The sequence below is a fragment of the Gymnoscopelus microlampas genome, assembly GCF_963454915.1.
Source record: "Gymnoscopelus microlampas genome assembly, chromosome: 15".
NCBI lineage: Eukaryota > Metazoa > Chordata > Actinopteri > Myctophiformes > Myctophidae > Gymnoscopelus > Gymnoscopelus microlampas.
In genome coordinates this window covers 25,671,137-25,695,212 of record NC_139952.1, presented here as the reverse complement: position 1 = coordinate 25,695,212, position 24,076 = coordinate 25,671,137, and the positions used below count along the sequence as shown (strand labels likewise).

The 24,076-nt window shown below is 42.7% G+C and overlaps 1 protein-coding gene across 1 annotated transcript in view; it reads left to right on the top strand.

Moving 5' to 3' along the window:
- LOC311061418 (dolichyl-diphosphooligosaccharide--protein glycosyltransferase subunit STT3B) overlaps positions 1-24,076 on the top strand; it is a 140,975-nt gene that overhangs the window by 67,804 nt on the left and 49,095 nt on the right. Inside the window, exon 3 of the mRNA XM_084080054.1 lies at positions 8,998-9,285. Coding sequence (XP_083936180.1) covers positions 8,998-9,285 — 288 coding nt within the window. The remainder of the gene's footprint in view (positions 1-8,997; positions 9,286-24,076) is intronic.

Below are 24,076 nucleotides of genomic sequence, written 5' to 3'. Positions count from 1 at the left end.
TGTTACAGTTGTTACAGTACACAATAGATACCTTCATGGGCTCCTTCATAACGTAATGTTGCTACCCTCCATGCTTTCCAGGAGGGCTACAAAACGTACACCAGAATGGATTTTTGGAGAATTTGACAAAAAAAGCAAAGGAGAGGCCAAGAAAGACCGACACGAGCTGACAATAATAAATGTAACGTATATTACAGTGCCAGATGGCATGTCACCTCCACCCTCCAAAGGGTTCAGGGGCATTTCCATCGGCAGGTGGAGAGGGGGGTCATTCCATGGCCATGCAGATTGCAATATGTCACCTACATCACATGCAAATGAAATGCAGCATTAAAAGGGAACTCCAGAGTATGATGCTTAGCCCATTAAGACCGGGAAGGGAACGCATGCTTGTGTGTCAAAATGACACGTGTGTGTCATTTTAAGATTTCTTTGGGCTATTCAAAAATAGCAGATATACAAGCTCATAGCGTGGCACCGAGTGCCGCGCTATGAGCTTGTAGATCTGATAAAAAAAATGTTTTTTGTGCAAATCTTTGAATATATAATTTTTTTAAGCGATTTTTTAAAACTCAAATCTTTGATTCTGGGGGGTCAAAATTGGAACAAAATATTTTGAGATGGGGGTCCGCGGTGAAATACATACATTTTGGGGGTCCTTGACATGAAAAAGTTTGGATATTAGTGCTATATAGCACTGATATAGCAACATACTTTTTTTAAAAACTGTTAGCAATTAGAAGACATTTGTAGAATATATTTTCATAGATTTGTACGAATTTTCACGATTTTTCTAAAATAGAGCTCATAACGCTATGAGCTTGTATATCTGCTATTCTTTTTTATTGCCAAAGAAATCTAAAAATGACACAGATGCGTTCCCGGTCTTAATGGGTTAGGGGAGGTCGACGGCAGTCTTCGTAGTGCTCCAGCCACCTGGCTCAGTGAGAGGTTGATGAGTCTTTGTACTGCATGTAATGTTTTTTTGTCATTATCTTTATGCAGGGCCACATAGTGCCTTTGGTTGAAGGACACGGAAGTGAACTTAACTTGTCCTCCGGCCATCTTGGCAGCGGGATCATAAAGTTTACTTGTCATTAATTCACTGGCCATTGGCCAAATTTCCTTAAAGAATAATGATGATAAAACAAAAATAAAGATGCTTTGAACAACAGTTGGTTGGTTACCTGCCAATGTTTCTGGTAGGATTAGGGAACTCACGAGCGACTGCCAAAACTGTGCATCGTTTTGCTGGCTCATGGGTATTGTCATCTCACACATTGGAGACAAACGCATGTGTGAAGGACTCTGTACTGAACTCCAGTATATAATATGTGGACTGTACTGTAAATTGAGAGGCTGTACAGAGAACTTGTTCTGAGCAAACGTGGCCCTCTGGGATAGCTATTAGCTACAATCCCACCTGTTTTTGTTTGCATGAGCTATATTAAGAGAGACAGTTATTGTCTGAACAGACGAGTGCCCTGGTCCCCAAAGAGAGCTGTGGGTTTACTGGCACACCGAGGGTTGGAAATCATGTGTGAGAGCTCGTTTGCATCCAGCCTGGGCATCTAAATCACATCAAGAGGAGAGTGCTAATTTCATTTGAAATCGGTGCATGCATCCTTGTTCAATGCCCTGCTGTAATGCAATCGTACTCCCAGGCATCACTTTTAGCGCACTCGATGTAGAGTTCATGAATTAGTGCCCATGTATGACCCCCTTGGGTCATACATGGGCAACTGGCGGCCCGGGGGCCACACCTTCACTTAATGCGGCCCATAGGTTAATATCGGAATACTGACATATTATTGATTTCGGCTGTTACAATTCCAAACATGCAAACATGACCCGCTTTAATTACTCCTGTCTATTAGTAGCTTAATGACTAGTATAAAAATCTATTGTCTTTTTTATGTCCAATATATTTGTATTTAAGTTCATGAAGTTAGTATAACTAAATGCATTTGAAATTAAATAAAAATGTTACTTTTCAGGATTCCAATTCAAAAATAGCAAAAAGAAAAACAGGATTCCAATTCAAAAATAGCAAAAATTGCCGATCTACAAGCTCAAATCGCGTCGCGACACGTTTTGAGCTTGTAGATCGGCAATTCTTGCTACTTTTGTGACATAAGATGGCAAATTTACGGAAAAAAGTTAAAATACGGAGATAAGAGGTGTCTGCCCGTCAGTATATGCAATGTGGCCCTCTGAAGTGATTGTGGAAATAGAGTGGCCCTTTCCGTCATCGAAGTTGCCCACCCCTGCCTTGGGTTCTCAAGATCAGGATTCGGTTCAAGCACAGCCAGTATGACTTTCAGTGTTTGTTTTAAACACCTGTCCGGACCTTGCATTGTCCATGTACACACTCCAGAAAGCCTCTGGCATCACTCGGGACTAATCAGGAAGCTTAATTGAGCACAGTTCCCAAACACTTTGCTTTGCTGAAAGAGAGTAACAAACATTTTTAAACTGTGTTAACCTGTTGGTGGGCAGATGGTGTCGGCTGAACCTTTCAGTGCAGTTTTTTTGGATAATTAAAAAACTGAAACAAAACATTTTCCTCGCCAATGTAGTTGTCAGTTCCCCTTGAACAATACCTCCACTGTTTTTTTTTATTTGTTTTGCTTTGAATTTAGATTAGCCAATTATTTTTGTCCCTTTTTATTTAGTCCTCCCCACACATTTCTGTGGTTTGCCACGGCTGTTTTTACCCTGCTAGCACACCTCGAGGTGAGGAGGAAAATAAAAATCAATAAAAATGTAATTAAAATCAGTTCTCAATTCATTTTTGTAATCGATTGAATAGATAAGTTCTATTGACTGTTGCAGCCCTAGTTTGAACTCCGCCTCATCTAAGGTGATCCGTGTACATACAGCTAATTTAGCGGTACAGTGACTGCTAAACGAGGCAAAATCTGAGGTCCTCCTATTTGGCCCCCCAAATACCACCCACTCCTTCAAGTCGTAGTTCGGCAGCATGTCCAATAGTGTTAAGCATGCAGCCTATATATAATCTGCTTGTGGTTTCGACTCAAACCTCTCTCATTCGATGGACGATTCAACTGACAAGGGTTGTAAAATCATGCTTCCTCCAACTGAGAAACACAGCCCGAATTAAGTCTTTCCTGTCATTTGCAGACCTTGAAAACGTAATCCATGCTTTTATTTTGTCGCACTTAGACTACTGTAACTCCCTGTACTCAGGGCTCAGTAACAACAAAACGAAACATCTCCAATTGGTACAAAATTCAGCCGCCTGACTGTTGCCTATGAGTTTAGGAATAATAAAATGTATTTAAAAAATCTTACTGACTCAAATATGATAGTCCCATATGAGTCAAAGCACAGCCGGGGATGATCAGATAGGGCCCTCTGTGTTGTTCCTAAAACCTGGGGATCTGTGGCTAGCAAAGTGTCTTCCTTCAACTCGCTTCTGAAAATGTACTTTTATGTCAGGTGTGACATAAAAGTGTTCATTTAGTGCCTCTGTTTTGTATTTGGCTTATTTGATGTTTATTTTATATTTGTGTTTATACTTTTACTATTTTAAATGATCTTTTATTTTTGGTTGCTGTAATCTTTATCTTGTTTTTATTAAAGCACTTTGTAATGCATGCAAAGTTTCACGGCAATCGGATGCTGCGTTCATGTTTTGAGGCATTTTGTTTGGAAGGCAATATGAAAAAGACAGATCCGTCTTTATCACAGTACTATAGAGATCATGTGTATAGACTGACATGATGTTTGGACAAAATCTGTAGGAGTAATATAAAAAAAAATGTTTTGCAAAACCGGCCTCCTGGTGGCGCTATAACGGGCTGATGTGAAACATTTGTGGCAGAGGTTCTGCTCTGGCTTCCAGGCAGTGTGCGTACACAATTTCACGTCGATCGGGCCAGCGGTGCTGGAGATTAGCTGTACACAGACGGGCGGACACGCACACACACCCATGGACAATAATGTACTATTTTTTATTATTTCCTCTCTGAGCAAACCTACCTTGTTTTCCTGTATCTTTCTACTTTCCTGTCAATCATAAAGCAAAGCAATAAAAGTAAATATTGCCCACAAAAATAATAAATGTCATTGAAGGAATTTCTGCAGTCATAGAATAAATTAATTAGCACTTGGATTCGATTCAGGGCAAATGTCTGAAAGTTGGCGCTTCTGTCGTTGACAGTCAATTAAAACATTCCGAAAGAGAAAACTACGCCCCAGACGTGAATGTTGTCAAGTGACAGAACACTGAAAAGACTAAAGACTTTACAGTAGTGCACTGGGAAGCCAAAGTTGTTTCATGGCAGGCAGACCGTTGCTATGGTTACTATTGCATCTACCGTGTGAGATTGAGAGTCGAGTGACTCCCTTTGTCCGTACATTCACCAGCTATCTGCATACTGTTGTGTACACATCCAGGGTTGCCAGATCTCCTTATCATAATTTCCCCGCAAGATTTGATTTGAAAATAGCCGATCTACAAGCTCATAATGCGACGCGTTGTTTCAGAACATTTTACTTCTAGAGCAGAGACCCAACGTTGTCCTACAAACTCGACCTCTGCTTATTACTTTTCCTCTTTTTTCCTTCATTCTCTCTCTCCTTTTCTGTTCTGCTGTTCTCTTTCACACTGTCTCCATCATTTTCCCACTTCTATTCTCTCTCATTACTTCTCTTCCAGTGTTGCCATATTCTGTGAGAGAAACAAGCAACCAGGTCTAGGAAAACCAGCCCAAAAGAAGCGACTATGGGCCACATGAGCACTTTAACATATACGTCAGCCATTTGAAAATAGAAGATCTACAAGCTCACAATGCGTTGCGATGCGACGCGTTGTGAGCTTGTAGATCGGCTATTTTCAAACAAAATCTTGCGGGGAAATTATAATAAGCAGATCTGGCAACCCTGTTCTTATCCCCTCGCCACTTCCTTCTGCCGTCTTTCTCTCAATGTCGCCTTTTCTCTTTCTATCTCCCTTCTGCTGTGTCAAATTGTACATTTTTTGATTGTTCTGTACTGTATATCTAGGCATCAACATCCATTTACTTATATCTCCTTACTACTAATTTAAGGAATCTCTGTCTCGTGCCCACGGCCTATGGGCTCTGTTGTCACGGTGACGATCCCCGCGGGCTATGGGAGCAGTACCCACTGAGTGAACTTAGCTTTGGGGCTACAGTTTACACACACACACACACAACGGCAACGCCACACAGACAACGGTAGAACACACATCGGTGCAAAGTCATAAAGGCGTTTCATTCAGCGGCCGTGTCCACAGACATCCTTGTGTAAGCTCAGGGTGGCTGTGTACTGTATGTGTTGTCCATAGCTCTCGCACGCACATTGACACGCTTGTAAGCCGGGTCAAAAATGACTGGATTGTCACACACACACACACACACACACACACACACACACACACACACACCAACAGGATCACATGAGCAGCGTTCCTCTCCAAAACTGTACAGTAACTATGCATACCAAGCACATAACCCAAAAGCCTGCATATAGTTTGGCCACAATCCCCGGGTATGGACTAGTTCTGTATATTCTATATTTTGTTTTTTGACTGCAACATATGGATCCTACCTCAATAACCCAGTGAAGGTGCAATTCTAAATTGTACATTATGTATAACCTTGGTTCTTAATGTATTCATACATTATGTTTTCTCTGTATATTCCATATTCTGTATATTTTTCGTTTTGGGCTGCACAAATGCAGAGATATATCATACTGTACCACAGTAACCCAGGGAAGGTGCAATTCTAATGGTATAATATATTATATCCTAGTCTATGGTCATTTACTACACCAAGGTCTGTGTGTACTGATGCTACTTTTGCACTATTATTAGGTTTACCTACATTGTACGCTTAGAAAAATGAAATCTTGTACTAGTTTATGTATGCTGGACTTTACTTGTAGTACAGTCAGTGTTGCCAGATTCTGCGAGAGAAACAAGCAACCAGGTCTAGGAAAACCAGCCCAAAAGAAGTGACTATGGGCCACACTTTGAGTACTTTAACATGTACATCAGCTATTTTCAAATAAAATCTTGCGGGGAAATTATAATAAGCAGATCTGGCAACCCTGAGTACAGTCTGCCGGACCAACATTTCATTGCACATAGATGCACAGTATGTGACCAAAAAAATATTTCTAATCTTTCGATCTCTGCCTCTCTATCCCTTATTTCACCGTCTCTCTTTGTCTGTCTATCAGCAGATCTCTCTCCGTCTCTCTCTCTCTCTCTCTCCGTTCAGCAGATGAAGGCTGTGTTCATTAATTGTGCATTAGTGTTCAGACTGGTTGCATCGTTTTTGAAGCTGAATGAACAGATCTCTGTTAATGTGATGGCCACCTTTTCTGCATAGCCCAACCCTTCTGTTCTTCACTTTTTTTTCTTTTCAACCCCCCTCTCTCTCTTCCTCTCCCTCCCCTCCCCTCCCTACCTCCCTCCCTGGCGGTCCCCAGAGGACAACTGACAATTGTGCTTTCTCTGAAGTCGTAGATAAGGAGCGCAGGGTGCACTCTGATGTGACAAGCCGTAACAATGGAACACTGTCAAGCCAATAAAGCGTCCCTTTTATTTCCTAGGAGGAGAATCTCCCCACAGTGCCTTTTTTTTCTCAAATCCATCAGGCCTTCGACTTGGAACTAAATGTGCGGTTAGGATAAAAAGCGCGATGGAAAAGCCCCCAAAGCATCTGTTTAGGGGGGGGGGGCAAGACAGGTTGGACAACGCTCTCAAACCGCTAATAATTCCAGCAGTGTTTTTTGTAAATGGCAGCAGCCGCCGGGGTTCCATTTTGGCCGCGGTCCATTCCGCAGGGCCTGAGAAAAGGCTCACGCCGGCTGATTTAGTAGGCAGGGAAGGTGCATTAAGACCCACAGTTGATGGACTTTAAAGGTCTCCCGGGCTCCGGCTAATTAGAAATGTGTTCAGACCCAGAGTGGAGCGGGCGGCACGTCGAGTTTGTGCACTGTGACTACAGCACGCGGCCACGCACACACATTAGGGGGCATTACAGGGTCCCCACGCGGCTCTCTCCTCATGACCGCAGACTCAGTGTGTGTATGGTCCTAATTAGAACCCTCTCTCATCATTGTGTGATACAGGGTTGTTCTGTTCAGGTCCATGTCCCACTCACGTCCTTCGCTCAACTGTATTAACCCATTAAGACCTGAGGCCGATTCTACCAAATGTCTTCTAAATTCCAAAGGTTTTCAAAAAAACGTATGTTGCTATATCGATGGTTCTCAAACTTTTTCATAATAGTCAAGGACCCCCAAAATTATATGTATTTGGCCGCGGACCCCCATCTCAAAATATTTTGTTCCAGGGACCCCCAGAAGCAAAGATTTGAGTTAAAAATATTCGCTTTAAATTAATGTATATATTAAAAGATTTGCACACATTTTCACGATTTGTCAAAAATAGCAGATACACAAGCTCATAGCGCGGCACTCGGTGCCGCACTACGAGCTTGTAGATCTGCTGTTTTTGAATAGCCGAAAGTGTAAAATAATGTTTTTTTTTTTGCTCAAATCAAAAAATGTACACAGATGCGTTCCCGGTCTTAATGGCTTAATTAATTAACCACTATGAAACTTCTGTACAAGTTCTCTCCTTGCCGCGGCGGCGGTAGCCAGACTACTTCGTGTCTGATCCGAGGCAGATTCAATTAGCTCCTGTTCTTGTGATGCGTAGGAGAGAGGTGAGCCGCGCAGCACTAGCTTGACCTAGCCCCCCCCTCCCCCGCCCCCATGAGTTTGAACGCGATCCAATAGCAGCACATCGACCGTCCATGAGACAGACAGGCTGTGTTTTTAAATAGCACTAGTTCAAATTCTGGGTATAGTATAGGGTTGAACCTGTACAGCTGGAGCCGTGCGTCTCGTCTCTCTTGTGCCTCGCCTCGCCGTCCTTACATCTCTCTCTGACCTAACTCTATCGCTCTCCCTCGCTCTCTTCTCCGCTGTCTTTGTCTCCCTTGCGCCCCTTTGTTTTGCCCTCCAACCTCCCCATCACCACACTATTCTTATCGCTTATGATTACAGTACATCCCCTGCCTCCTTGTTCAGTCTCTCTCTGTCTCTCTCTGTGTGTCTCTCTCTCTTTCTCTCTCTGTCTCTCTCTCTGTATCTCTCTCTGTCTCTCTCTCTGTCTCTCTGTGTGTCTCTCTCTTTCTCTCTCTCTCTCTGTCTCTGTCTCTGTCTCTGTCTCTGTCTCTGTCTCTCTGTCTCTCTGTCTGTCTCTCTCTCTCTGTCTCTCTCTCTGTATCTCTATCTCTATCTCTCTCTCTGTCTCTCTCTCTGTGTGTGTGTGTGTGTGTGTGTGTGTCTCTCTCTCTCTCTGTCTCTCTCTCTCTCTCTCTCTCTCTATCTCTATCTCTATCTCTATCTCTATCTCTATCTCTATCTCTATCTCTCCTCTCCTCTCCTCTCCTCTCCTCTCCTCTCCTCTCCTCTCCTCTCCTCTCCTCTCTATCTCCGAGGAGGAGGGGCTTAGGTGCTCATTGAAATGTTGCACTGATGCAAGTCCTGGTCCTCTTTTCAATTATGCATGAGGCAGGGTCACATTGATGCCAAACTAAACCAGTTCTTTATGTTGTCACTGAAGGGCAGAAACCTTATATTTTGTATGTTTTTTTTCATAAATGAATGCCTTATTTTATACTTATGGCAATGTCTTGCAAAAGTTGGAGGAAATGGCAGGTCTATAAGCTCACAACGCATCGCTAAGTGACACGTTGTAAGCTTATAGATCTGCTATGTCTTTTAAAAAAAATATTTGCTAATGTATTTTTGATCATGGAAACGATTTTGACGATCATGCATATATAATTGCGATTATCTCAAATAATTGATATTAGACGATTATGTTACAGCAACAACGTTTCTGACACGGTTTCTCTCCCTCCCATTACCCACTCTCTCCCTCTCTCTCTCCCTCTCTCTCCCTCTCTCTCCCTCCATCTCCAGGTATATCCAGGGCTGATGGTCACTGCGGGACTCATCCACTACATTCTCAACCTGCTGCACATTACCGTCCACATCCGTGACGTGTGCGTCTTCCTGGCTCCGGTGTTCAGCGGCCTGACCTCCATCTCCACCTTTCTGCTGACCAAGGAGCTGTGGAACCAAGGCGCCGGCCTGCTGGCCGCCTGCTTCATCGCCATCGTCCCCGGCTACATCTCCCGCTCAGTGGCGGGCTCCTTCGACAACGAGGGCATCGCCATCTTTGCCCTCCAGTTCACCTACTACCTATGGGTACGCATTTGCACAGCACACGTTATCTTAAGACCTGACCTAAGTAACTACAAATGCCTTCTAAATCAGCAGTTCTCACACTTACAAGATTTTTCAAACATGTTCAAAAATAGCAGATGTACAAGCTGATCTTGTATATCTGCTATTTTGGAATAGCCAACGCAAAAATCTAAAATGACACAGATGCCTTCCCGGTTCTAATGGATTAATATGATTAAATCCTTCAACACTGTAGCTCTGTGTTTGTTTTTAAGAATTTAAATGGGGCATTTTATGCTTTATTTCATATAGTTCGGTGTAACTACGGCCCTACTTGTCTCATCTGTTAAGAAAGTAGGTAGCTGATATATTTTTTACTTTTACCTTAGCGCTAGGTATACTCTTAGTTTCTTGTTTTAGAAGAGAATGCACTTAAGACTTCTGGTGGTTAGTAGTTTCGTTCCCTACCTATGTTGAATGCACTTAGTGTAAGTCGCTTTGGATAAAAGCGTCTGCTAAATGACTGTAATGTAATAAGTAGGTCGGGAGAGGCTTATTGTCGGTATCAGGTGATAACGCGGGAGCCTGTCCCCGCTGCAACGCACTAGACCGCTGGGAGATCGATTGCTCACACCCACCATCAGCTCCCAGTACTTACCGCACGACTTGCCGCACCCAAGCCGTGCTACTCATATGCTGAGTCGGCGGTGCCCGGGATCGAACCCATGACCTTGTGGTCCAAAGGCGAGAGCTCTACCAACTGAGCTACCTGGACAGAGAGAGAAAGAGGAAATCAAGGGCAGTTACAGAGGAGAGACATAGGAGACAAGACAGGGGTCATATTCGATCCCAGGTCATCGCTCTCGCAAGGAGCATATATGGTCTGTGCACTAACTGGCTAAGCCACCAGGCACCATGTTTTATATGTTTTTACTTGCTGCACTTAAGACTTGATGCAGTAAATGTGTAATGGGGGTTTGTCTCCATGGAGGTTATTAGCCTCTCAATGCACTCTCTCAATAGAAACTTTATGCTGGTACTCTCTTTATCATCCTTGGAATAAACACAACTTTGCCTCTCCAGCAAGTGGGAGAAGCCATAGTAACGACCTAGAAACGAGCACCAGCTGAGTCAGTCTGCTGTCTGTAGCTAATGTTAGCTTAATAACTGTTAGTACAATTGTCATTATGAATGGTGATGAGGCCGGCGCCTCAATGGTGTGGTTATCGGAAAATAATTAACGCACTCCGACCAATCATGCTCCATGGCCATGCGGTATAAAAAGGTAAATTGCAGTAGACCAGCAGAGGGAAGATGATTTCACAGAAGTGTTTCCTTAGACTAAACTTTAAACCCCGACAGTATAGCTGCAAAGTGGTGATTTGGGGTTTTCAAGCCAACACAGACTCTGCAGCTGCCGAACATTCTTCAACTGACATCCAAACTTTGTTCGGACTGTGCAGCCAGTAACTACTGAATGATGTCGCAGTGTTAAAGTGAGGTATGATGATTCAGAACTTCGGCAGTGCCAAAGAAAGTTCGGACAGAACATTGTTTGATTGCTCAGATGTTCAAGGTGGGTGTTATTTATTTTGTTTTGTTTCCGCATTCTGCCAGCAGCAAAAGCAGCAATAGTTCCAATTCAATCCATTTTATTTATAGTGCACATTTAAAACAACAGCGTTGAACCAAAGTGCTGTACACACAAGAGCAATACAATACACAATAAACAGCACAACATATACTTTAGACACAATGCCTTGTGGATACTGCAACTTTCAGTTACATTTTCGAACGCCAAGGAGTACAAGTGAGTCTTCAAACTGATTTAAACACAGGCAGGGTTTGAGACGCTCTAACATGGCGTGGAAGCACAGTTTGCACGCTATGGCGGAAAATGATCTATGTTTGTCTAATTTATTTAGTTTTGAAGAGATGTTGGCTCATGAGCCATCTTCCAGGAGCTACAAACACCTCTATAATGCCTGTCTGAGTGACCATGCATAAACACAACCTGTTGTAAGACATGGCAAAACCTTCTAATTAATGTATGGCTAAGTACGTCCTGGGCAAAGCCGTCACCCCCTACTTTTCAACAGCTTAATTAAAGTAGGGGCAAACTGTCCATGCACATGCTTGGAACTGATGCTGCCCTCTATTGGGCAATTTCATTTTTAAGTTAAGTTTAAAAACATGGTGAAATTATTGTATCCTGTGAGTTTCGTGATGATTGGACAAACGTATTTTTATTTACAGTCTGATTTGTGTTATAAGCCAAAATGTAAACACCACCATCTGGCCGATTGCACATGCACAACATAATTTGTTGTGCATGTGCACACAATTTCCAATTATTGTTGAAAATTTCATGTCTCTTCCATTTACCATCTCACAGGAATTTGCAAAGCTGCAGCAGAGGAAAAATGAATACAAGAAAAATGGTTTTCAGCACAGTTTTCATATTGTTTAGAATGTATCATTATGTAGTTGTAAGTGCGAAAAATCAAGATATTTGTTATGTAAAACCCCATGCTTGCATACTACAACCAATTAGGCAGAGTTTAGAGCTATGATCTTCTCCCAACTCTGCTTGTGTGTACACACACACACACACACACACACACACACACACACACACACACACACACACACACACACACACTTGTGGTTGGCTGTCTGGAAGAGATCCAAGGCACTCTGATCTTAAGTAAAAATCCTCTTTAGAAAACTATATTAAATCATGGATAACAATGTTGTTTTGTCAGGGTACAGCATTGTCGACGCCTGATCTTTTACCAAAAACATTCTTTTTCATCCAGTGCAGTGCTCCCATTTCTGTTCTTCATTGATTTATTGTTTGATCTAGAGCCACGCATGAATGTTCAAGTCATTATATTTAGTATGTAGCATGATTATGTTCCATAATCATTAATGTACTTCTATCACGTCTAACCAGAGGGCACATTCAGTCACAGGGTTGTCATAAAGTAACCTAGCAACAGTAACAGGAACATTTATGAAAGAAGAACAAAACGGCTTAAGAAATCTGAACTAAAATAAGTCAAAGCAAAGTCACAGTAATGTAGAAACGACGGCAGCAATACAGCATACACTGCTGAAGAAACATCCCCTTTAGCCTGATTCTGAAGACAGGAAGACTTGTTTGATGTGTAGAACATCAAAAAGATGCAATCTTGTCTTTCATAATGAAATACTTGTAACCTACGGATCTTTGCCATCTAGTTCCAGTTAACTAGGAAGAACCTTTAGAAACGGATCACTGTTGCACAGTTTGTATTTGCTGCTCACAACTCCAGGTAAAGGCCAAAGCCACCGTTTGTAAACCTACATAATTACTGCTGTTTTTTAACTATGGATAAATCAAGAAATGTGTTTTGAAATTAGTTGGAAGCAGGTTCAGGTGAGTTTTATGTTGTAAACGAATCTGTCAGGTCCAACATCCCTTATAGAAAGAATCTCACTCTGTGAGGCTGATCTGAATACATCAGAAACATGTTGACATGTAGCCACAGCTAGGGAGTCAATTATTAATGATACTGGCCAATGAGTTAAGCAAAGTCGACAGTTTGGGTTGGCCAATCAGAGAAGCAGTTGCATTCAATCTCCTGAATACACAGAGAATTTCTGGCTCTTTCTCAGACCTACCGGCTGACAGATACAGATATTTTTACGGAGAATGTACTTTTATCTCAGAAACTTTCAGGGGAGTCTTGTTTTTAATTGCAGCCCAGGCTTGACTTAATAATTGATTGATCAGAGGCCTTCGGTGACAGGCATGGCTTCTACTCTGGTCAGTGGGAATCAGGAACAAAGCATGTTGCTTGGCAGAGCTTTCACATTCCACTGACCTTTGAACAGTGATGGAAGAAAAAGGAAAAGCATCAACTACTACCCTATTGTAGAAATAGTCTGTTACAAGTGCAAGGTCGGTATCCAATGTTTACTTGAGTAAGTACAAAAAAGTATTGGCACCAGCCACCACTATGTACTTAAAGTGCCAAAAGTAACTCGGTCCCGCGGCACTCTGTGCTGCGCTATGAGCTTGTAGATCTGCTATTTTTGAATAGCCAAAGAAATCTAAAAAATCACACACCTGTGTGAAGGTAGCGGCGCCTTTGTTTATTTAGTCATTGTTTATATAGACATCTAATTCTATATTCATGACATCATAGTGATGTCATGAATAGTAACATAGTGATGTCATGAATAGTGACCAATCAGAACGTTGACGGACCTGACCAATCAGAACGTTGACGGACCTGACCAATCAGAACCTTGGCGAACCTGACCAATCAGAACGTTGACGGACCTGACCAATCAGAACCTTGGCGAGCCTGACCAATCAGAACGTTGACGCAAAAGCCAGGTATAGAGGGCTAATATCCGCTCTATACCTAAAGGTATAGAGCGGCTAGCGCCGATAAAAAGACAACACGGATTCTTTTCCGGTCTTAATGGGTTAATAAATGGGCTTTGTGCCTCCGTGTTTCAACTCGGGTCTTCTTCAGGCCAGGGCAATCGCAAAGCAAAGCACAAGCATAACCAGGGGTGCACATAACTTTTTAGGTCTGGTACGCAGAAGAGCACCTGGACATGTGACTTGGTGCGCATGGCGCCCGTCCCGTTTTGTCGGGTGCAGTATGTTAGTCCGACAGCGCATTCCTCCGACAGCGCAGCGCTCCGACGTTTCAATACTAGACCCGAACCAAACCCGCACCCTAACCTTAACCGCACGCGGATGCCACGTAGTCGGAGAAAAGGTCTGTCGGATTATCGCATGCCTCCCGTTTTGTCAACGGGGGGGGGGGGGGGTTCAGCCCGGACAGTTTTGTCAACGGGGGGGGGGGGGGGGGGGGGTTCAGCACGGTGCCCACCGGACAGTTTTGTCAACGGGGGGGGGGGCGAGGCGAGGAAAAAAAAAGGACGCTCCTCTGCTTCTAAATTCCGCCGATTTTCGTCGTTTTTTTTTTCTCACGCTGTTAGATAAAGCCCCCAAGGTTGGTACCCTGTGCTGCTGCGCTGATTTTATCCGCCAGATTGGGACGTTCACGGCATATTTTGCACCATTACGGTGCGTTCATCATCGGTGACGAGTGCCTCTAACAGCCGCTGCTGGCTGCGTGCACACAGCGAGGCAATGCGAGGCGATGCAAGGCGACGCGAGTCATATCTCTACCCCTGTGCCTAATGGCTGTACATGGGGCCGACGGGTGCTTTAGAGTGATTGTGTTAGTGTGGCTTCAGGAAGTAAATTCCTAGCCTCGATCTCCAGGCTTTTATTTTTTAGTTTTGCTAAAAAATAAAAGCTTGGAAATTCCTGTCCCAGCTGTTGGTGCGCAAAAGCGCCTCGCGTCGCCTGATGTGGTGCGCATTTTTTATTTTGGGTGCGCATGCGCACCTGCGCACCAGTTATGTGCACCCCTGAGCATAACCTCTCTTTTCTGTTTTCGTCTTGAGTGTCCTTGGATCCAAAGAGAATCTGTGTTTTTGATACCTAGAATTTGTGAAGTTACAGTACATATTCATTGTGCCATGTGTAATATGAATTTGCAAAAGCCTGACCTTGCCCCAAAACAGATGAAGAAGGAAGGTTTCGTGTATAGAGTCCTGAGGCCTTCACGCAGTGCTGAAAGCAACATAAGTCAGTTTTCAAATGGGAGACAGGTTTGCAAAATACAAAATATTTATTTGTCGACTTTCAAGATGGCGGCGAGCTAGGCGGACGTGTGTTTCTCCGCTCCGTAGGCTTGTTTAAATTATGTGACATAAGAAACAGACTATAATGGAAAAGTGAGCAACTATAATATTAGAAGTCTCCAGATGAGCAGAAGATCAAAAAGAATTCGTGGGAAGAACCAGCCTAAGTTAAACTTCAGCTCCACTACACCCAACACCGGAAAGGAAGCTAACGATAGCAACATGGCCTCTGGAACACCGGGGAAATCGGGAGGTGATCTGGGCAGCAGTAATGCACCAGTACTCGAGGCTATCAAGGAATTGAAGTCCGAGTTCTCTAACAAACTGGATTCTGTAATGTCGGCGATTGAAGGAATAAAGAAGGAGGTCGGGGAATGTACAGAACGTGTCAAATGTGCGGAGACTTGCGTTTCTAGCACAGAAGACATTGTCGCTGAATTACAGTCTAGGATCCTGAGCCTCGAAAAGAAATACACGGAATTGGAGGTTAAATGTATTGATTATGAGAATAGGGCCAGAAGATCCAATATCAGATTGGTCAATTTGCCTGAATCAGCAGAAGGCAGCGATGCTTGTGCTTTTCTCGAAGCTTGGTTGCCTCAAACACTGGGGATAGCATCAAAGCTATCTGTGGAACGCGCTCATAGAATAGGCCAGAAAAAGGACGGCAACGCTGCACCGAGAACTTTGATCATGAAGTTTTTGGACTACAGAGACAAGGAGAAGGTGATCGCGGCAGCCAGAGCCAAAACCCAAATCCTGTACGATGACAAGACGGTCAGATTCTACCCGGACTTGGCCCTGGAGGTGCGGAAGAAGCAGAAAGAATTCGACTCGGTACGTCAACAACTCCGCGAGATTCCTGGTATTCGTCAAGGCATGTTATATCCTGCAAAATTGCTGATAACATACAAGGACAAAACCCAGGCCTTTGACAAACCAGCGGATGTGAATGACTTTATCCGTCGTATCAAAGGAAAGGAGAAGGCAGCTACGCCATCACCTCCAGGGTCTTCTACAACATCGCCAGCGAAGAGAGGCCTTCAACACACATCTTCACCGGCACCCGCGTCGGAGCCTGAGCCGGAGTGAAGAGGAGAGGTATGCTAGCTGGCTAGCCCGAAGCAGCTAAAACAGGGCATGGAACTTTGTACACAATAATCCGTAATATTTGTCTTTAAAATGCTTAGGTTACAGTCGTGCTAGGCACGCGATATTGTTTTATATTATACCTGAGAGTCTACTACTACTACTATTTTTATTTCTAATCCTTTTTTGTTGTTTTAAAACTGGGGGCTAGTTTGAGGAGTCAATGTTGGCTGGGGGCCAGGCCTTGCTAGCCCTATTTGTGTTTGTTTGTTTTTTAAGCTAGCTAACTTGAAGCACCTAAAAACCACTATTAATACACGGGGCACAGCTCCTTTCTTTTTTTTACTTTCATATACAATAACCCGTGATTTACATATATTTTTTTATCTTAATTGGGTCATGGTAGACACGTTATATAGTTTTTTTATTAGTCGAGAAAGAATATGTTGGTTTTAATATCTCGCGTTGGTGTGTTTTGAAAGTGGGGCTAGCAGGGGGGCTAAATGCTAATAGTGGTCAATGATTAAGCTAACCCCGTGGTTAGCGTTTTTCAGCGCTGTTTTTGTTTGTGATTCGTACTGATCACTGGTTGGGATATGTTTTATTTGTAACCATCCTGTTCATATTCGACCGAGTTTGTACTTGTTTTGGCCTTTTTTTTTCGGATTGTTTGAAAGCCATGTGGTATCGCGTTAGTCACGGAACTCAATTTCCCATGATGCATTTGGCATCCGGTTTCACATTATACTTCCGGTTCATGTATAGGAGGGTGGGTTATTAGAATACAAGGTATGCGCTATTGCTGGCGCCCTCCGGTATTGCACCCGGATTTACATGTTTCTTTTTTTATGTACATCTGTTAGAAGGGATGGACTATGGATGGGGGCACTTTAGGGTGCGCCTGTCTATATTCCATTCTACATTTAAGAATTATTTAGAACTGAAAGGAAAATACTGAATGGGATAAATTAATACAGGGAAGGAGAATATCTATTTCTAGGTTATAACCGTGGCTGGTGGGTGTGCGCATGTATGCTTGGGAGTGTACATGCATGTATACACGAATGTGTGTGTATGTATGTATACAAATAAAAGTAATAATAATTAAAAAAAAAATTTAAAAATCAAAAAATTAAAAATCTAAAAATTAAAAAAAAAAAAATCAAAAAAAAAAAACAAAAAAAAAAAAAAATTAAAATTAAAAATTAAAAAAAAAAAAAAAAAAAAAAAAGGAATTCAAAAAGGAATTCAAACTTGGGTGGTAACAAATTTTCAATTTTTTTATTTTTATTTTTGCTCAAGGTTTAAAACTATTGATATAGGTCTGTTTTCATTTACATTAGTGGAGGGAGAGATCATCATAGGTCGCATGGTGATGTTTGGCTACTCCTCACTGAGTGTGGAATGGTCTTTAGCCATTTTGAGGTGGGAAGTAGGGAGGGGGGAGGAAGTCCATTGCATGGGCTTGAGGGATATTTTGGGGTTTTTCAGGCTCTTTGAAGCAGCCTTTCTTTTTGTCTTGTATGTGTTTTTGTTGTTTTTGTTTGAAGGCACTACTTTCAATTCAGGCGTGAAAAAGACATACGAGATTGGTGAATATGGCTAAAGAATTGGAGGTTAAATTTACTTCTTGGAATTGTAGGGGTTTACAGAAAATTAAAAAGGTCAAACAGGTGATGGGAAGATTAAAGGATGTTCAATCTAAAATAGTTTTTCTTCAAGAAACTCATCTGGCACCAAGTGAGGATATTAGGATTAGAAAGAGATGGCGGGGGGCGGTGTTTTCGGCACCTTTCACCTCCCAGGCTAGAGGGGTCATGACTCTTATACACAAAACTATACCGTTCAATGTTACTAAGGTAATAGCTGACAAACTGGGGCGTTACTTGATCATACAAGGTAATCTTTTTGCAGAATGTCTTATCTTGGTGAATATTTATGCACCGAATAAGGACGACCCTACATTTTTCAGTGATTTATTTTTATTATTAACTTCGCTCAGAGGTCACTATTTGATGGCGGGAGATTGGAATGTTACCCCTTACCCTTCTAAGGATAGATCTACACAATCAGACAAAACTCACACTAAAAGCAGGGAAATTATACACCAGTTTGCTGACGACTTAAATCTTAGAGACATATGATTCAAGATTCAAGATTCAAGAGATTTATTGTAACAAGGATGTACAAGTACACACTGTTAAAAACTTATGTTGGGGAGGTGCTCCAAAAACACAGAAATAAAAACAGTTCATGAATATCAATACTATGCTTAAATAAATACATTAAAAACAGTAAAAAGACTAAGATCAGCATACAATGCAAAGTAACACCCCAGAAGTTTAGCGCATAGACTCATTCAGCAGTCTAATGGCCTGTGGGAGGAAACTGTCTTTCAGTCTGCTTGTGCTGGCCTTTATACTCTGGTACCTCTTCCCAGAGGGCAGCAGATGGAAAAGTCTGTTGTGGGGATGTGTGGGGTCCTTAATAATCCTCAGGGACTTCTTGAGGCAGCGCTGGGTGTACAACTCCTCCAGACTGGGCAGCTGACAACCAGTGATGCGCTCGGCTGTGCGCACCACCCGTCTGAGGGACTTCTGGTCCCTGTCTGTACAGCTCCCATACCAGCTGGTGAAGCTGCTTGTCAACAGGCTTTCAATAGTCCCCCGGTAGAAGGCCTTGATGATCCCTGGACTCAGGCCGAATTTCTTGAGGCGTCTGAGTCCATACAGACGCTGCTGTGCCTTTGCCACCACCACCGATGTATGTGCCTCCCATTTAAGCTTCTCGTTGATATTCACCCCCAAGTACTTAAATGTTTCCACCCTCTCCACCACGTCGCCATTGATGGAGACAGGAGGTTGTGGGTCCCTTCCCCGCCTATAATCCACAATGACCTCCTTGGTCTTGGAGACATTCATGAGGAGGTGATTCTCTCCACACCACTGCTCCAGGTTGGACACTTCCTCTCTGTACGCCGTCTCGTCATCTCCGGTGATCAGCCCCACCACCACCGTGTCATCTGCAAATTTCACGATGGTGTTTGAGGGGTGTGAGGCCACACAGTCGTGGGTGTAGAGGGAGTACAGGAGTGGACTGAGGACACAGCCCTGAGGTGCTCCTGTGCTGAGAGTCAGTGGAGAGGAGGTGCAGTCGCCCACTCTCACCACCTGGGGTCGGCCCGTCAGAAAGTCCAGGATCCAGTCACACAGAGCTGTATGCAGGCCCAGATCCCGGAGCTTACTGACGAGCCTAGTTGGTATTATGGTGTTGAACGCCGAGCTGTAATCAACGAAGAGCATTCTCACATAGGTGTTCTTCCCCTCCAGGTGGGAGAGGGCAGTATGGAGGACGTGTGTTATGGCGTCCTCCGTACTCCTGTTGGAGCGATATGGAGAGATAGAAACCCTGATGTGTCTATGTATTCATGTTACTCTAGTACATATAAAACCTACAGTCGAATTGACCTATTTCTTGTCTCGGCAAGTCTAGTTAATAGAGTTAAAGACTGTGTCTATGACAGCATTCTAATTTCAGATCACGCTCCTGTCAGTTTGATTTATGTAGACCCGGGTCGGATGCGGGATCCTCCTAAATGGAGGTTCGAGCAGAGATGGCTCCAGAACCCTGAACTGCTAACTTTTATGGGAGAACAAATAGACATATATTTCGCTGCCAATACTGATGAGACATCTGCAAGTATAAGATGGGAAGCATTTAAATGTTTTATTAGAGGACAGATCTTAAGCTTTACAAGCTCCAAATCAAAAAAAATCAAACAAAAAATAACGTTGTTGGAGTCAAAAATTAAGGCTTTGGAGGCGTCCTATTTTAAGAAGCACTGTCCTAGATTACATCAGTCAATATTATTATTACGAGCACAGTATAATGAAATCTCCGCTTCCAAAGCAGCAGCTAATTTGTTAAAACTCAAACAAACCATTTTTGATCAGGGTGAGAAGTCTGGCAGGGTTCTGGCCTGGCGTATTAAACAGCTCCAAACAGAAAGAACTATCACCATATTAAAAAATGATATGGGGGAGACGGTAGCAGACCCGATTCAAATAAGTGAGGCTTTTAGAGGTTATTATGGTAAATTATACAGTTCCGAGTCAAACCAAGGGCAATTGGACCAAAGCCCCTTTTTAGATAACATTACTATTCCCAAAATTCAAGTGGAAGACAGTGTAAAACTGGGTGCGGGTTTGAGTATGGTTGAGATAACAGAGGCAATAAGTAGCATGACATCTGGAAAAGCATCTGGGCCTGCCAATAGACATTTATAAAAAGTTTGTGGCCAAATTATCAAAACCCCTCTTGGACATGTTTTCTGAATCATTTCAGGAAGGGGTATTGCCTTTTACTTTAAGAGGCGCCCTCATTACACTCCTACCAAAACCCGGTAAACCAAATGACAAATGTGAAAATATGCGCCCAATCAGCTTATTAAATTCAGATTTGAAGATACTCTGTAAAATCTTAGCAAAAAGATTAGAACTTCTATTACCTGAAATTATAAAAGATGACCAGAATGGATTTATAGTGGGCCGACAGGGTTTTCATAATGTAAGGAGGGTATTGAATATATTACATGTCCAGAAGGGGGCGCCAGACACAGCCTTTTTGGCTCTGGATGGGGAAAAGGCCTTTGATAGGGTGGAGTGGCCTTTTCTGTTTGAGCTCCTTGGCCGGTTTGGTTTGGGGGAAAACTTTTGTAAATGGGTACGTCTCTTGTATAATGACCCGTATGCAGAAATACTCACCAACAATATTATATCTAAGCCGATAAAGATCAATAGAGGCTGTAGACAGGGATGCCCTTTGTCACCTTTATTGTTCGTGATCGCAATAGAGCCTTTTGCCATTGCTGTAAGAGAGCATGCTCTGATAACAGGCATTAGTATAGAAAGATTTGATCACCGTATAGCTCTATATGCCGATGACGTAATCCTTTTCCTTAAAAATTTGGAAGTCTCTATTCCAGCTCTTCTGGATCTGATTGAAACATTTGGCGGCATATCTGGCTATAAAGTAAATAATGCTAAATCGTCTATCATGCTTCTGAATCCGGAAGAAAGATCTAATCCACCCATCCATGTTGGCCATTTCAGATCAGTAAATGTTTTTACTTATCTTGGAATCAAAATTGTTCCAAGGTTGGAAGACATTGTGGACTCCAACTATAACCCAATTTTAGCTACAATCGAAAATTCGATTAACAGATGGTCAAATCTTTCAATCTCTTTGGTTGGCAGGATCAATATACTCAAAATGAATGTTCTTCCCAAGCTATTATATCTATTTCAGAACATACCCTTACCACCTCCTTCAAACTTTTTTTCTAGAACCAAGAAAATGTTTACTAATTTTATTTGGAATAATAGACGTGCTAGACTCCGTTTGTCCTTACTTTACTTACCCTATGATAGGGGAGGGTTACAGTGTCCTAATTTGTTGTGGTATTTCTGGGCAGCCCAATTGAGAACGTTTATGTTCTATTTTACAGTGGAGAATGCGCCAGCATGGAGGGATATCGAGTCAAGTTCCTTGAAGTTACCATTGCCTACATATATGTATTCAGATACCCATAAAAACCTAAAAAAGAATACGCACAATCCTATAGTTAAAGCTATGATCTCTGTCTGGCACGATGTAAACAAATATCTGGGCGAACCATCTCGCCTCTCTCGTTTCAGCCCAATTTGGGGCAATAACCAATTTGTGCCAGGAAGAGCGGATGGGGGTTTTAGATTATGGGCTGATAGGGGGGTGGGGCAATTGAAGGATGTTTTTGGTGCTAATAGGAGTATGTTGACTTTTGAAGAACTTGTTTCTAAAAATAATATCCCTCGTATTCACTTTTTCAAATATCTGCAACTAAGGAATTTTATTAGGGCTAACCAGGATCACTCCATGCTGGCCCCTCCCTTATCTGTGTTAGAGAGAGTCTTGGTTACAAATCCATTCGGAAGGGGAATAATATCAGAATTTTATGACCTGTTAATGTCATTTTCTCCGGAATCCTCTGAGCACAGGCTCAATGCCTGGAGAGAGGATTTACAGGAGGACCTAACAGTGGAACAGTGGGGTACAGCCTGTCAATTGGCTCAGTCTCAGACTGGAAATACACGCCTAAAACTCCTTCAATACAATTGGCTTATGAGAGTGTACATCACACCTGTGAAGCTTAATAAGTTCAATAACAATATCCCTGACTCATGCACCAGATGTGGTGAAGATAGAGGCACACTGTTCCATTGTTTATGGTCATGCCCGAGATTAGTAGACTTTTGGAGGGAGATTGGACAGGAAATAAAAAGGATACTTTCAATTAACATTGTACCAGAACCTAAGTTCTTTCTGCTAGGCCTCTATCCAGTTGGACACAGAATAAAGCGCAATGAGAAATTATTCATAAATATTTGTCTCTTGCAAGCAAAAAGAGTAATTGCACTGACCTGGAAGAAGCCGGATAGACCAAGTATTGCACAATGGTTCAGAGAACTGTCTTTATGCCTACCTCTAGAAAAAATCACGTATATACTTAAGGACAAACAAGAAATGTTTCAGGAGGTGTGGGGTTGTTTCATTCGATATATGGAAAACAATAATCTGCCACATTTAATGGAAGAATCTGGAGAGGAGTAGTGCTGATGTCATTGTATTGTATGTTTTTCTTTTGTTTCTTGTTTTTGGTCATTGATTATTTTGTAAGGTTTATTGTAAATGTCTTTTCTTTTTATTATTGTATGTTTATTGAATGTTGAAATACTTTGTGAAAAAAAGAAAATAAATAAACATATTGTTGAAAAAAAAAATATATATATTTATTTGTCTGCTTGACTCTGTGGATCCCTTTAGCACCTCAGTGACTACAGCTATCTGCAGTGTCTAGAAGTGTGTTTGTGAGTTCATGCCTGATGAGTTTTTTATGTCCTTGTCTGTCATAGTGTTTATATGTGCACGCTTGTACACCCTAGTCCACAGGTAATGACAGCTCATTCACTACACACATGTCAACACAAGTTTAGATTGAAGACGGGACACATTTGCACGTGGACAAATGTAGCATTCACCTGCGTTCCCTTTACTCTTTCGATGCCATCGTTGTCCTTGGAATGAAATAGCCTAGCCTGGCTTCATCTCATCCGCTGTCATCAATATACGGTCACGGAGAGGTTGACGACAGGCTTCCATAGGGGGGCTTTATCACGACTGCCATTACATAACAGCATCGTATATGCGACAGGCAGCCAGCCAGTAGTAATAGCAGCTGGCTATTTGTTCAGTATTTTGTGTGCTTCTTTAAATGCCCTCTTTTCTTTTTTTCTCGCGCTCAAAGGCCTTGTCTTCCTTTTCATCCCGAGGCCAAGGACATGGCACGCTAGAAAAGCTCTCGCACAAAAGGTAGGCAGTCATCCGGCCGCTATGCTTCACTGCAGCTTGTCACCTGGTATAGCGGCCTGGCAGTGCAGCGATGGCCCCCAGGCAGGGAGAGACCTTGTGTCCAACCTAAAGTCTGCATAGCACAGCCTGCTTTCATGGTGATTTGTCACACCGCGCCTTGTGAGCCGTTCTGCGTGCAATACTGCAGTGGTTTCCCGAGCGGTGTGCCCGTGACAACACGAGTCCAGGTGTGACAACCACACATTATTATTATTGCCAAGTATACAAAAAGTTATGAATATTTTTTACATTCACTATCCGTACTTTATGTGCACTCATTTCCCAGTACAGAGGCAAATTCGATACCCTAAATATTCTACCATAACCACTTTCAACTTGGTGGCCCTATTTTGGGTATGTCGTCATACTGCAGGTCCCGCACACTGTCTTCACTTATAAAGAGGTTTTTATTTAGGATGCCACGTTTCTGCCGCTTGGACCTTCATCAGGCATCTGATTAAAATGCCTGATGAACCTCTTTATAAGTGAAGACAGTGTGTGGGACTCCCTCTCCCTTCTCCCTTTTTCTTCCATATTCAGCATCAATACTCCGACGCAC